The sequence below is a fragment of the Corapipo altera genome, unplaced genomic scaffold, assembly GCF_003945725.1.
Source record: "Corapipo altera isolate COAL_440 unplaced genomic scaffold, ASM394572v1 1b, whole genome shotgun sequence".
In the NCBI taxonomy this organism is placed as follows: Eukaryota; Metazoa; Chordata; class Aves; order Passeriformes; family Pipridae; genus Corapipo; species Corapipo altera.
Window position 1 is genome coordinate 15,623,910 of NW_020884881.1, and position 15,011 is coordinate 15,638,920.

General features: G+C 38.8%; 2 protein-coding genes across 5 annotated transcripts in view; one reads left to right on the forward strand and one right to left on the reverse strand.

The window, feature by feature from the left end:
* GRM3 (glutamate metabotropic receptor 3) overlaps positions 1–6,145 on the forward strand; it is a 104,842-nt gene extending 98,697 nt beyond the window's left edge. For all 4 annotated transcript variants that reach the window (XM_027639867.1, XM_027639870.1, XM_027639869.1 and 1 more), the window contains one exon: positions 5,597–6,145. In XM_027639867.1, the coding sequence (XP_027495668.1) occupies positions 5,597–5,670 (74 nt within the window). In that variant the 3' untranslated portion in view covers positions 5,671–6,145. The remainder of the gene's footprint in view (positions 1–5,596) is intronic.
* A 4,837-nt stretch (positions 6,146–10,982) lies between these two features.
* KIAA1324L (KIAA1324 like) overlaps positions 10,983–15,011 on the reverse strand; it is a 102,230-nt gene continuing 98,201 nt past the window's right edge. Inside the window, exon 22 of the mRNA XM_027639871.1 lies at positions 10,983–13,830. Coding sequence (XP_027495672.1) covers positions 13,771–13,830 — 60 coding nt within the window. The 3' untranslated portion in view covers positions 10,983–13,770. The remainder of the gene's footprint in view (positions 13,831–15,011) is intronic.

Below are 15,011 nucleotides of genomic sequence, written 5' to 3' on the forward strand. Positions count from 1 at the left end.
CTATAAGAAGGTAGGGTTGTGGCAAGTTTGGGTAAAGGCAAAATGGGTCTTTTACCAGCAACAGAAAGATCTTTATAGGCTGAACTTTGTACCCTGTGAAAGGATCACTTTCTATGTGTTTGGAGAGAAAAATTCATCCCACTCCCATTGGAGTCAGCTCAGAGCCTGCTCTGAAGCTCACTGAAGTCAACAGAAAGTTTTTGGAGGGCTCTGACTCCAGACTGTTGCACAAAGCAAATAGACCCTGTGGTTCATTGTCACCCTGGCAGCTGTGACAGGAACAGATTGCCTTGGAGTATTCCTGTCAAAGTGACATGCTGACAGGACCTGGGCCACAACACAGCATGGTCTCAATGGCTCATCACCTGCATTATAAGGAAAGGCACAAAGTCTGCAGCAGACACATCCAAAGGATGCCATAAATGGCATCTGTATGCGGAGTATGATCAGTACCCTTTGTTAGTGCCACAGCCAGCGGAAGCAATCAGTGTTCTTTTGCAAGGACAGCTCATCTGCTCTGCTTCCCTCCTTTCCTTCATCTTTACTCTCTTCATTGCAAGCAGAGTCACAGCTGTGATTTTGTTTTGAGGTTGTTGCTCCTTATCTGGGTGAGCTGCTCAGAGCTTTTTTCGATTTAAAAAAAAAAAATAGGTCATCTGTATATTTGTTTGGGTTTTGGGTTTTTTATGTTTTGGTTTTCTTTTTTAATCTAGCTTAATTAGCTTAACTAGTCAAAAATGGGAGCACATAGCACCTTGTTCACAGAGCTCTGTGGACAGCATGTCTACCCTGGAATTCTAAATGAAATCACACTGCAACTATAAAGAGGAAGGAAATAAGAAAGGGAGAAAAGGGGGGGCACAGAACAAGGCTTGCTAGGAAGTTTACACCAACCCAGACTGAGGTTTTTGAGTGTCACCTAAATTTCAAAATTTGCTCAAAAGCTTTGGCACTTCAGGTTTCAGACAGAACATGAAAGTAACTTGGAATCCTACTGTGTATCACCATGGCAGGGATTAGGAGGTAAAGGGATCCCAACTATCTCTGGCCCTCCCATCCCAAACCACACTATGAGTGAATGCTCAGGGTCCCTTAACAAAAGGGCAGCCATGTGGCTCTACATGTGCTCCATCTCATCAGAGTGAGAGCCGCATCCAGCCCTTACACCTGAGGGCAAATACCCCTTGCTGTTTTGGAAAATTTAGTGAGATGGCCTTATGTGCCCAAAGTACTGAACACTCCCAAAGGACCAATGAATTCCCAAAATCCTTAGAAGTTTGGTCCCATGAGATTATTTTCATCCCTTGTGAGTTCTGTGTAAGTGCTCTTACCAAGTTTCTTAATAGTGTCATGCTGTGGAATAAGCTTAGTCAGAAACCATTTTGATTCATAAATACTTTGCACTGGATTCTGGATAGGGTTTTGGAATCTGATATTTCTGTTTTAACGGCTGGATAACATGTGTGTGTATGCAAGCATGCATGCAACTGAGACATCCTCAGTGCACATCTTTACATTAAAGCCTGTGTTTTCAGGTTTGTGAATAGCTTTAAAACATTAAGAAAAGCATAAAAATCCAGATTTAGAATCTCTTATTGCTTCAATGTTTAGAAAGGTGGCTCCAGTCATGTACTTTCACTCATTACACTTAATTGAATATGGGATGTCTTGTTGAACTTTTTGAACCATAGAAAGACAAGGAATTAGAGCTAAAAGGTACATCACATAAAATGGAAAAAGCCCTATAGTTTCTATCTAATAGAATTATTTGGGAAAATAATACTGAGAATTTAGTCTCTATCAAAATACCAATATTTTGAAGATGAAAAATTTTCCCTTACTTCCTTCCATTTATTTGTAGATTATTTTAAATAAATTTCTATTATTTTTCCTAACTGTTTAGTCACTTATAGAACTCCAAAAAGGTTGCCATCCAAATTGATTCTATTCTATGTCTAAAATATTCCTGTCATCGGTCCTGGGGCTGTCAGCTTGTTTTTATTTTGGTCTTGATGGTATTTTCATCATTCAGAAACTTCTTAATATCAGACTGATAATAATTAGCTCCAGGGCATTCTAGTAACTTTAAAAAGCCAGTTCTTATTCATTATCAGAGTTCTAGAGGTCAGGAGTACCCAAGTTGCTTGAATGGACAATGTTTTTCCTGTTTCCACGGACTCCCATGTTCATTGCATCTCAGGGTTACCACCATCTCTTCATTCCATTGATAATTAATTCTGTGAGCATAGTGAGTCATGAACAGCAAGTGACACACAGACAGTTCTTAACAGAGTTCCCTGAACCATGAAAACTGGCCAAAGACTATGGGAAAAGGTAAGTGACACTCATGATGCTCTTGGGTATTCTAAGCGTTAGCTCTAAATGAGTTTAGGGAATGACATCCCTAAACTGAGCACTGGATGGAGAACCTGAGGAAATGGTCAACTGTGTGTGTGATAGTGGTCATGAGAGTTAAACTGAGCACCTCATACAGTCATTTGAACACAGCTCTTCTTTGCTACACGCTCTGCAGAAAACAAGCAGAGGTGAATACTTGACTGCTCAGCAAGGAAACTTGTTTTAGAGGCACCGAGCTTTGATCATTTTGACAGCTAAAGTCTGGACTTAAAAAAGAATATAGATTTAAGATTATTAGAGACAGGATATGTACCTAGGTATACATGTTTTGAAATGTGTATATCTGTACACACTTACTTGAATCTGAAAATTCCCATTTGGGAGTGTGCTACATAAGTTCTGCTTCCCCTGCAGTGTTTCTCCCATTGTGATGTTCCCCAGTTTTCTTAAGGCCTATTTTATTGATTTCAGCACTCATAAAACTTCCCAAGGAGCCCAGGAATGATTTTAAGTGCCTAGATGATTAAGGCTAGGCTTTTACACACAGAAGATATCATTCTTCCAAGTTATGTTCACGTGGAGAGCTACACACACACTTAAGCTGCTCCAGGTGTCCTCCAGATGGATCAGAAATAGAATTGAAGCTATTGTTTATAGCCAGACTGGTACATTTTTTCTCTCTGAATTTATTTTCCCAAGCCCTGCTCCAACCAACCCTGGTATATGGCTTTTATATATGATTAACTCATGGTTATCCAGCTATGAGCACGAGTAGAGGAGACAACACTCTCAGGCACATGGTGTTATTTTTGGAGTTGTCCTGTGCAGAGCCAACAACTGGACTCAATGGTCCTTATAGGTTCCTTTCAGCTCAGGATATTCTATGATTCTATGATTTTAAAAGACACACTGAGGATTTGCCCATTCCTGGCTCTGTAGGAATGCTGCAAGGTGACCACAGTGCTGGCTCTTGTGTTGTACCTCTGGTTCTTTTCCTTGGATGGTCTAAGCAAAATGAGGGACAGCCAGAAAAGAGGAGATCAAAAGCATGAACTGGAGCCAAATCACAGCTTCTGGTGATGTCACACATTTGCCCTTGGTCTCAACACAAGGCAAAATGAAGGTGGAGTGTCTCTTGCATATCCTGCAATATTTCAGAAACCTCTTGGCTGCTTCTACAGGACACTCAGAACCCTGTAGGGCCAGCGATTAACACTGCTGAGGTTTGTAATGAAAAGCAAGATCTTTTGTACTGTCTCCGGAGAGACTTGGTTCACTTGGTGCAAACTCTTTACTCCACTCAGCAGAGTTAATAACTGCAACCCAGCACAAGAGGGGTATGTGCTCTGGAGAAAGCCTGGGAATTCAAAACACCAGACCACTACTTTCTTGTCTACCACCATATATTTCTGTCCAATTTTGATATCCTCCTGACCCTGTTACCATAGTATTTGAGCTATTCATGTTCATCAATGTGTTGGACTTCAAAAAAACCCAGAGGCTAAAAAAGTACTGGATAAGTGACTGATGTTCATGGGGAAAAAATGCTTTTGCCTGTAGCCAGGGATTTGAATCAGGTTGCCTGAGCAGAACTGATTTTTCTTCTTTTCAACAAAAAGTAGAAATAAAAGTAACAACAATAATAAAGAATCCAGCTCAATGTGCTGCCATGTTATACCCAGTGAAAAACTGAACACAAGACCTGATAGTTAATTTTCACAAACCAGAAACGTGATACTCTGTGGCCTTCTATCTACGATGCTTCCACATCTGTGACTCAAAACACACATTCATGTTGTGAGAGATCAAACTCCATCACCTAATCCAGAAGAGGGGCTCATTCTTGGATCTCCTGTTTATCAGGAATATGTCCTGCCCTCTGAGTAGTAGATTAGTCCAAGAGATGGCTTTAAATTTCTCTTTTTAAAGCAGTTCTGTTTTAAATGAAATATTTGTTCAATCAATGAAAGAATTAGAAACAGTAGCCGATTTGAAGAAAGAATTATTTGTTCTAAAAATAATGCTGATCATCTTTAACAAACCAGTCTGAAACTGAGAGTGTAGCCAGCACCAGATCTGAAAGATTGAACATGCCCTTGTCAGCTGAATAAATTGCTTTTTACACTGGGTGATTGAGTTTACGAAATCATTGCTTGCCTTGTGTTTTCTTTGATGAAGGGATCACATTTCTCTGGGTCACTGCTATCATTAACCTAATGTATCTTTCAAAAAACAGCTTTGTGGTACTGTGAGCAAAGATGTCACAGAGCATCTGAAAACACATTCTTGATGCCAAGTGAAAAATTTTAACAAAGATGGACAAACCAGCTTGCTTTTAAATTAAAATCCACGAGACTTTAGCAGAATGGGGTAATATATTCTGCAGTCAAAATAAAAATACATTTAGAAGCAGATTCTGGTACTCAGATTCAATTGTCATCTAATATCACTGGAGCAATGAAAAGCTGATGTATAAAACGTTATACAATGCGAACAAGTTTATCGGAATCTGGCTCTCATCTCTGGATGCGTATTGAATCCTGATCCAGAGGTCCTAGAAATGAAGCGTATCACAGGCAGACATTATTCTGGGATTAGGTGAGAAATAATCTTGCTTTTAAATTCAGTTATTCAAAAATTTCTTCACTTAATCCAACATCTAATCTTATTTTTATTAATTAAAAAGTAGATCAACACAGAGTTCTAATATGCAGAGGTGGATTTAAAGCTACATATATTTTACTTACAGAAATGTCTCCTCCAATTATCTGAAAGCTCAAAGAATCAGACTTTAGTATTTCTTGCCAACAAAATACAATCCAAAGACTCACTTTTTAATTCTACCGAGATATCTTAGCACTACTCTAGCTGTATTAATTCACACTACCATGCAAAGTGCTATAAAGTGAGACCCACTGGTGCAGAATCATCAAAAAAAACCCCACATGTATTTTACTCCAACACTTCTTGTAGAAGCATAATCACTCTACGTGTTCCCAGTGGTCAGCAAAGTGAAATCAGGTTTCTCCAGAGGGTGCTTCAGCCTCAGGTCTGAATTGCCATGTAGAGGGGCAAGCAGCACCTCCATCAGCTCCACTGCTGACACAGGCATGCAGAGTGACTTTTCATTAGGCTAAACTGTGTGAGATGGTCCAGATCAACATAAATTCTAGTCCTGTGTGTTGTCATTTTTTGCTGTCCTGAAGTGAGTTGATTTTCCCCTCTCTTTCTCTTTCAGCATCTGCCAGTATGTATGTACCCACTGTCTGCAACGGGAGGGAAGTTCTGGACTCCACCACTTCGTCTCTGTGATTCTGGCTCGTGGTTCAGTTCTTGAGTTTTTAGACTGTTAGGCAAAATTTTGCACATGTTGTGCACTCCAGAAAACACCAGAAAACAAAAAAAAATCAAAGCAAAATTAGTACCTTTTTTTAGAAACAGTGTAATAAATTATTTTTGAGGATTGTACAGTATATAGTGACGTTCTGGAACTTTTTAGACTGATTTTAGCCCTTCTGTTGTTAACGGTCGTAAGGGACATGTAAATAACCATGGTTCACAATGTGCATAGTCCTGCAGTAAGGGAGTGATTTGTTGCAAGCACAGTTGCAATGTTAGGTGACTTCTTTCCTACGAATTTTTTTTGTAGCTCCTTGTTGTAATTAACTTAGACTGCATTTCTATGTTGTATATTACAGTTACCTTATGTGTAACAGATTGGTTTTCTCAGCACAAAACAGCAGTATTAATGTAAAGGCACCAATAATAAAAAGATAAAAGTTTTTCAGCATGGTTTCATTTTTGTTTCTTCCTCTTTCAAGGTCATTACATTCTTCTAGAGAGCAGGTTGGATAAAAAGGATAAAAAGTCTGAGTGTGTGTACACAGGTATCTTTGTGTTGGTCTGTGCCTATGTTATGAAATCCATAGCACATAATATGTGCTTACAATTAATTCTTTGCCAGTGTCAAATAGAAATTCCTTCTCTTAAAAAAAATGCACATTATTAAAGCATCTCAAGTTCTCTTTTTGTTATTAAAATGTAGGGTAATTTTCAAAAGTAAAAATGTCTAATTGCATCTCAATGAGATATTAGCAACAAGTTTTTGATCACTGGTTCTTTCATTTGGCACAACTTAATGCTGTCATACACACAATAGATTAGTAGCACTTAAAAACAAAGAGATTTTAGATTAGGTTGGAAGAAAATCTGTCAGAAAATTAGCTAAGGCTGTTTTATATCTCCAGCCAAAACAAAGCTGGTTCAGTTTGCCTGCATCAACAGTGGTGTGAAAGGTAATTCAAGCACCACAGAGACAGAGCAAAAAACAGTCAAAAAAAGAGAAATCCAGGAGACATTTACACACATCTCTGGGGTGACCTTTGCGTTCAAACCAAATGCTTCAAGGCACACATACCACCTACTTAGACAATTGCAAAATACCTTAAAAGTCTGGTTTTTATAACTGCACTCTTAAAGCTGCCCTCACTCTATTGAAAAAAACTGAAATCCTCCCTTCTGACAGGTCCAAAAAGTCATTAAGGAAACTAACACACCTTTGATTAATGTGTCTGAGCATATTTACCTAAGGGCTTGTTCCTGTTGATCTCATTCCAGCTGAGGTCAATAGCAAAATTCTCATTGACTTCAAAGGCAGCACCACCGAGGCTTGAAAGTCAGACACGATAGATATGCACTGTTGGATTTACATGTTCTCCGGAGCCCAGTTCTCCTGCACTTGCAGAGGTTTTTACACATAAAGGTGCAAGTCCTTAAGGGTGAACTGGCACTGGAGGTAGCTGCTATTTGGAGTGCAAAAGTTAAAGATGAAGGATCTTAAAATTCCTATTCATAGATAGACACCTATATTTTCTGAATACCCACGTGTCCACCAGCAAAGACCTTTTGATGTCAACACTTCTGTGACTGGCTACACAGATTGCCATTTAAGCCTCTGCCATTTAAGCCTCTGCATCGTGGAGCTCTCCAGTATAGAAATCCCTGGGACTTTCCCCAAAATATAATCAGCCTGCATTATATACAGAGCTTTGCATTCAACTCTTTTCTCTCCACAAGTTCTGACATGCCTGATGTTTCAGTTTTGTTTCCCACCTTGATGCAGGGCATGGAGACAAGTTTGGACAGGTTGGGAATCTTGCTTTCCAAATTAAGACCCCTTAAAGCATCTCAGGTTGGGCAGCTACATTCATTTGACTTTTGTGTGCTCTTTTGTGGATTAAGAGGCTGTTCACAGTGTGGCAAAAGGTTAGAATATATGACCATAGTGCTGATGTCCAATCTTTATGCAGCTCTTAAAAATGCCCAAGACAATGAGAGTTCCTTCTCGATTTTTATGGAAAGCCACAATCAGGGACAAATACACTTCATCTAACACTTATTGTTTAGAATGACTAAGTGAATAGCTGCATCTGAGATTGTCAACCCTTTCTCCCTTTGTACTCAGTGGAGGGAAGCAGGTATAATCCCCCTGGCTTATCTCACTCTGCCACTTTAGGCAGGGATGAATCTCTCCAAATAAATGCTAGCTCAGATCACAGAGTTTGCACTGAAAATGAAGGCATTGTGTCAGATGATTCCAACCCAAGACTCTAAACTGACACCACTGAAGTTAATTTGTAGCAGGTGAGGATCATACCGTGCTAGAGTTTTCATTCATTTTGATAGCACTATTGAGAAAATGACCCAATGTCTGTGTCTGGACATGTTATGAATACTTAGTTGGCTTGAAAGCCACTTCCAGGTGAGTTTTTCATACAAAAAACCCTCAACAACCAAAACATGCAGCTCTGAAGATCCAGCCCCACCGAATGCTACTGACGTTCTTGTACTTTGTTTGGTTTTACCTTGAAAGTTTTTCATTACTTCCCATTGGATGTCCAGGGATGCAAATTATCTGGTATTGCCTGATGATTCAAGTAATCCAGTTTCAAAAGACAGCACATCAGAAAAGGGAAGAGTCAGAGTCTGTCAGGGGCTTTCCACACCATACTGTCATGAAAACCTCTTGAGAAAGGGAATTTTAAATATTTTTTTTCTTTGCCATTGTCTCACATAATTATTTTAGTTTATCTATTTAAAACAGTGTATAGGTTTTTTCCCATTTGTGTAAAACTTGGGTTTAGAGTATGAGCCTCTTCTGAGCTCTTTATTGCTCCCACCACATAAAAAAATTTGAGCAATTCCTCACAGGGTAGAGGGTAGAGGGAAGCCCCAAGTACCTCTGCTTTGAGCCTTAAGAGTCATCACACTGCTCTGAGTCCTGTACACTCAGGGGTGAAATGCTGAAAGCAGAGGCAATGCTGTGGATGAGAGCAAGGCTTACCCTTGCCTTGCAGTGCCTTACTGGAGGCTGAAGAAAACTAGTTTTTTATTCAGAAGCCATAACTCCAAGTACCTCAGCTCTCTGATACAAATCATGGGCACAGAAAGGTTTGTGAAAAACTGAGCACTTTGTACATATTGGCAGAATAGAAAAATAAAACTCAAAAAAATCATTGCAGGTCAGTCTGAAGTAAACAAGGTTTGTGGGGTTTTGTCTCTGTTCTTGGTTTTGGGTGCGTTGTTTTAGTGTGAGATTTTGTGGTTTTTTTAGGAGAGGTCTTTGTTTTCTAAGTCTTTAATGAAGTTTGAAAACAAAACCAAAATGTACTCTAGAAAATCAAAACATTTTATTTTGTCTTCAAGTGATTGTTTTTCCTGAATTAATTGAACACAATTAGTTTCAGTCATAGCCAAACCAATTTCAAAATGAATTATTTTTTCAAATTTAAAAATCAAAACCTATTTTAAAAAAATCATGTTCCACCTGAACAGAACAAATCCTAAAAAATCAGCAAAAAATGTCCAAAATATACTGACTCCACCCAGAAATTTTGGCTCTGGTTAAAGAAGTTTACACTGCAATCCAAAATTAGAGTAAGGGAGTCCAAAACAAACCCTTAACTCCTCACTAAATGCGGTCTGATGTCCATGATGCCATTGTCTGTTCTTTAATGCTTGCAGTCTCCAAGACAAAAGGCAGAAGCTGCTTATCCAGAGCCACCTCAAAGCTTCTCAGCAACATAAACATAGACAAAACTGAGCATTGTGATTGCAAGAAGAAAAAAGGCCAGGGCCAGGCTGGGCTGGTTTTGCAATAGGAAGGGGATGGGGTAGCAAATACACATCACACAGCTTTGCTTTGGCTTTTAGATGCAGTTACAGGACCAGCCTCACAGTACATGGGACCTTAGAGAATTCTTCCTGATGAGATCCCACTCTACAGATCCAGAGGAATAACCAAAAGACAGTGACATTTTATGATCAACTGATCAGCTCAATTCCTGTGTTTCCCTCATTCCTGCTGCACGTATTCAGTGTGGGCACAGGGATGTCACTGTACATTGTGGCACCACGACAAGCCTGACCTCCTTTTATTTCTGTTCCTGCCTCCTTACATGCTTTCCAAAGCAGCACAGTTCACAAGTCTTCCACAAGAAATAAAAACAAGGATATTCAGTGAAAGAAGTACACAAGGGGAAAGAGTAAGACAGAACACCACAAAAGATAAGCAGAACTTCACAAGAGTTCTCTTGAGGCTGTCAGTGAGAAGAGAAAGCTCTGGAGACACCTCATTGCAGCCTTCCAGTACCTGAAGGGGGTTCATAAAAAGGCAACATTTTACATGGGGAGGCAGTAATAGCACAAGGGGGAATGGTTTTAAAGTAAAATAGGACGTATTTAGATTAGATTTTAGGAAGAATACTTCAGTGTGTGGGTAGTGAGGGACTGGGGTAGGTTTCCTGGAGAAACTGTGGATGCCTCATCCCTGGAAGTGTGCAAGGCCAGGCTGGATGGGACTTTAAGCAACCTGGTCTCATAGAAGGTGTCCTAGCCCATGGCAGGAGGATTGGAACAAGAACACCTTAAAGGTCCCTTCCTACTCAAAACATTCTGTGATTCTGTGATCATTCCCTGTTACATTATCTAGAATTTCTATATTAAGTCATGCTTCATGATATGGAACAACAACCAGCAGCATTCCTTGCTAAGGAAAAAATGTCATCTCCATTGTGTGTCAGCACCAATTGTAGCTGCTTCTACTCTTACACTGAAGCATTTATGTTGGCCACTGCTGGACAAAAGTCAACAACCACTGGCTCCTAAATGGCAACACCTGCTGCTATCTGATTGTAATTAAGTATCTTGATTTTGTGCATAATACTGGCTCTAACAGGACAAAAACTGTAAACCTTCCCCTTAACTAACAAAGAATCCCTGAACCCATTTTTCAAGACCAAAGAGACAAATCCTTTCTTTGAACAAAGATGACAGATCATTGAAGCTATTCAGTTACTTCCCACTGTGGCTCTAAGACACTTAATTTCCCCCAAACCTTAATCAATCGTATTATATATTACAAATGTCAACCAACATAATCAGAGCCAGACTAGAATCCATTATTTGCTCATTTCCCCCCATGCAAGCACTGCCAAATCTGAGACAATAACATTCTGCTAATTTGCCAATAACTTACACAGAGAAAGCGCTAAAATGGGCTTAATCCTCAAAGAGATTCAGTTGTTTGACTCCAGATTTCAAAGAAAAGCATGCAAATGCAGCAATAAAATGCATTCCATTTAATCAAGTGAACACTTAACAGACTGATTCACATTGTTTTATGGCATCAAATAACAATTTCTGATGTGATTCCATGTGGGAGAAAAGGGGAAGGTTGCTGTAAGTATATTTTGGCAGAGTAGTAGAAGAGGTCACAGACAACTGATTTCTTAATGAAGTGTTAAAGGCTTCCAAAATTCATCGTTTACAGGAAAATGGGAACTTCTCCTCTCTACTACAATTTTAGCAGAAAGAAAAGAATAGCAGAAGTCAGATAAAATATGCCAGTTTACACCTGCTTAATGATTGGGAAATGTAATTTTCTTATTTAAAGGTAAATAAAGTCTACAGTATCGGTTTGCATCCCACTATGTTAGCACTGCACCAGATACAATATTAGATTGCCTGGGAGAATATTCAATATCATGACAAACCATTTGGAAGCAGAGCTGAGAAGAGTCATACAGCAAAGTCTGTCACATCTGACAAAAAAATCCACTGTATTTTATTTCAAAAATAAAATGGAAAGAAAAGGAAACCAAACTAACACTGTGTGGTATTAAGTCAAATTAAATATAGTTCATAAAAATTAAGGCATTTTCTGCATTACAGGGATATAGGTGCAGTGATGAAAAGAGAAGTGGTGTTCTGGAGAATGAATTGTAATTTTGGCTTAGAAAACATAAGGACAGAGAAGGGAAAAAATTAAAGGAGATATAGACAGATGCAATTTGATGGCAGTGAAAAGCTTTACCCATCACTGCAGATCTACAATGTTCAGGAAAGGCTGCAGTGCCACCAAACATCTCAAGTCCAAAATTTCAAATATATTTTCACTTTATTTTATGAATGTCCATCAGATATATATCTTTGATGCTACAACACACTTGAATAAAAATCAACAACATAAAAACCCTCAGCATAAAAGATCCAAGAATTGAAATTCCAAAGCCTTAACCATTTACTCTGTGAGCATATCATCTTTGACAACCATACATAAATGACATCATGACAACAAATACAATGTACAATAATAAGTGTGCAATGGTACAAAATATACAAAAAGGAATGTGTATTTAATATACATTCAACAATACCCCATAAAAATCTTTTTTGGGAAAGTGAAGTGCCTTTTCAAGACCAACAAAAAATGTGCACCACTTCATTTAGGATGGCTGAAGTATCTCCCATCAAAAGAGTAAAGCATGTGTTCTTTGACTGGAACTATAAAATAACTGAGCTGAATTTTTCCTAATGAAAAAAAAATCTAAACTTCATAAAATTTTTGTCCACATCTATAGTATAATAAAATATTTAGAGTGCAGAAAATTCAGTTTAATTTAAATTTTACTTAAAAGTGGGCCCTTTTTTATTGATAGATCTAGCTCAGTCATATAAAATCAAAAATCTATATTCCTTATAGTAAAAAGACCATTTCTGCCCATGTGTCTTTTCTAGTTTTGATGCATTCCACAATTCACATAAATTTGCTGTAATGGAAATATGAGTCTGACCAGAGGTCAATATAAGAATCATTCTTCATTTTCTCCTGGCTCTATACAAGTCTTGCATAATTTTACTCAAATATTTTTTTGCCTAAGTTTCAGATTCCTTTGAGTTCAACCTCAATGGGAATTTCAGGAAATTGTTACTGTGGATATCATGAAGGTCACATGCTTGTAATGTGGTTGATTTTATGAAAAAGTCCTCCTAGCCTCCAGTTTTCAAGGCACCCTTTTGTGCCCTTCTTCCAAAGCTGGTACTTGCACTGACAGCAGAAAGAATTTACTCACTGGGCTGGGCAAGTACATGACCCGTGCTCAGCTCTGCTGGGCATCCATCCTCCTCCTTGCATGGGTCCAGGAGTAAAGGTGGCTGAGTATCTCTACTAAGCCTCCCAACCGACAAAGTTGATCTCTGATTTCTGAAAGTAGAGACTCTTGTTGTACCTCCAGAGTTCAGGATTTGTAGGTTCACAACCCATATGTGCAGCCCACGGGAGGACACTGAATCTGCCAAAAGGTCAGGCTTTCACAGAGAGGGACAAGTGCAATTTGCACCGTAGGTACCACTTCTCTTTATGGAGTTTGAACCTGCTACTGCCTGTAAATCCATGGGCCCAGACCTACAGTTCATACGACAGCAGTTAATACATTTAAATTTAATAGCGCTGGGTTTTACCTCAACCCTGATGGCCATAACTTAGGCATCAGAATGGGTTCAACTTGCAGGTGCAACACCATTCCTCTTGTAATAAAGGTCAACACAGATCATCTAGACCTTCAAAGCAACAGACCAAAAGTATTTTCCAAAGTTCAAAACTCACCTGAGGCTCATTCTGAGTACCATTCCCAATTTTGATTTTGAGAGAGACTCATAATTATGCTAGTAAGCAACTAGCAGGAGGTTGCAGGCCTCTCTGAAAATTGTATCTTGGGAATATGCGTAGAAGGAGTGAGAGGAAATGAAAGGTATCTATAAATCATATGGCATGCCTGAGCAATGCCCAGGTGAATGCAAAAAATTCATGTTATTTGCAGTATGTGTATCTCTTCCTGAGTTGAATTTCATTCCCAGTATGGAATCCAAGTATCTGCTTTCTTTTTTTGGCAAGGTACTCGATCACATGGTAAGGCAATCCAATTTTCGGGTTTGCTTCCTGTCTTCTTTCTTCCTAAATGGCTAAGCATTTCTCACCAAGATCACCATTACAATGTGTGCCAGAATATGTTTAAAATATGGTCCTGTAAAAATAGAAATTAGGTTTGTTTCTCTGAAGGCAGCATTAATTCTTCATATATTTTGGGATCTTGAAGATTTCAGCTGAACAGATTCAAAATTGTCTTCCTTTTCCTGCAATAGAAAAGACAGGTTCTCATCAACTTGGATTCCTCAAATTCTCACCAGCAGTTACCACAGTCACTTCTGTCAATATCCTTTGCCAAAAACTTCACTTTATTTTTACCACAGTTATTAAGTGCATAGTTTGATCCTTTAATATTTAATAACACTACTAATTCTGTAAAAACCTTGCAAACCTAATAAAATTATGCTATAGATATTGTTCATGGTACTTATTTTAGAGGGTACAGGGAAAGTTTACATTTCATACTCATAGTATAGGGCAGGTAGTCAGAGTTGGGGAATTGCAAGATAATCATCTCTATGGTTATTATCACTTATTAATATGTTTCCTACAATGAATAAAATGTTTGAAACAAAATCTGTGACTGTGAATACCACTGCCTTGCCCTTGGATTCTAACCTTAACTCCTCCTCTGGGAGACCCACAGGACAAAAAGAGTCTACAAGTCTTCTGCAATCTTAAAAATCAGGGTTGAGTTTCCATTTGCTGGGTGACAGCCTAGGCCATCTGGTCAGCAGACATCAGGGTGAGAAATGTGGGCATACACGTTCCTGCGTGTGTGATCAACCCAAGGGTCCAGGCAGAAGCAATGAATGAAGGAGCCCTAATAAAAGTACTCACTAGAAAATCCTGGTTCTTGCTTCGTGTGCCTATCTTTTATACATGTTCACGTGCACAAATAGAGCTAACTTAATAATCTGATTCTTAAAGCCATCTCAGTCAGATCAGGACAGCCTAGTGCAGAGGTGAGAAAGAAGGGGAGAAATTGTCCTACACTAGTCTACTGCAGAGAATGTGTTCTGAAGAACCTGGTATTGTTACGCTGGAGGCAACAGATGGAACTAGAACAGCCTCCAGTCTGAAACAGGTTTGTATTTCTTTAGCTTCTATATTCTCATTAAAAATAAGTCATCCCTTTCTATATTACAGGTCTAGTCCTGAATTCCTTGGGTACTCAAAACAACTAATACCTTCATGACATGCTGGTAGAAATGCTGAAGCATGAACACAGAATTAGGATACTGCCGATTTTTCTTTATCTCTCATTTTACACTTCTCCTTTTTTCTCCTGTTTTCCTCCATGTATTTTTCCATATTTGACGTGCATATGTAGCTGGAGATGAATTCCCTCATCTTTTGCATAAATGAAAACTGATGCCTATAATAT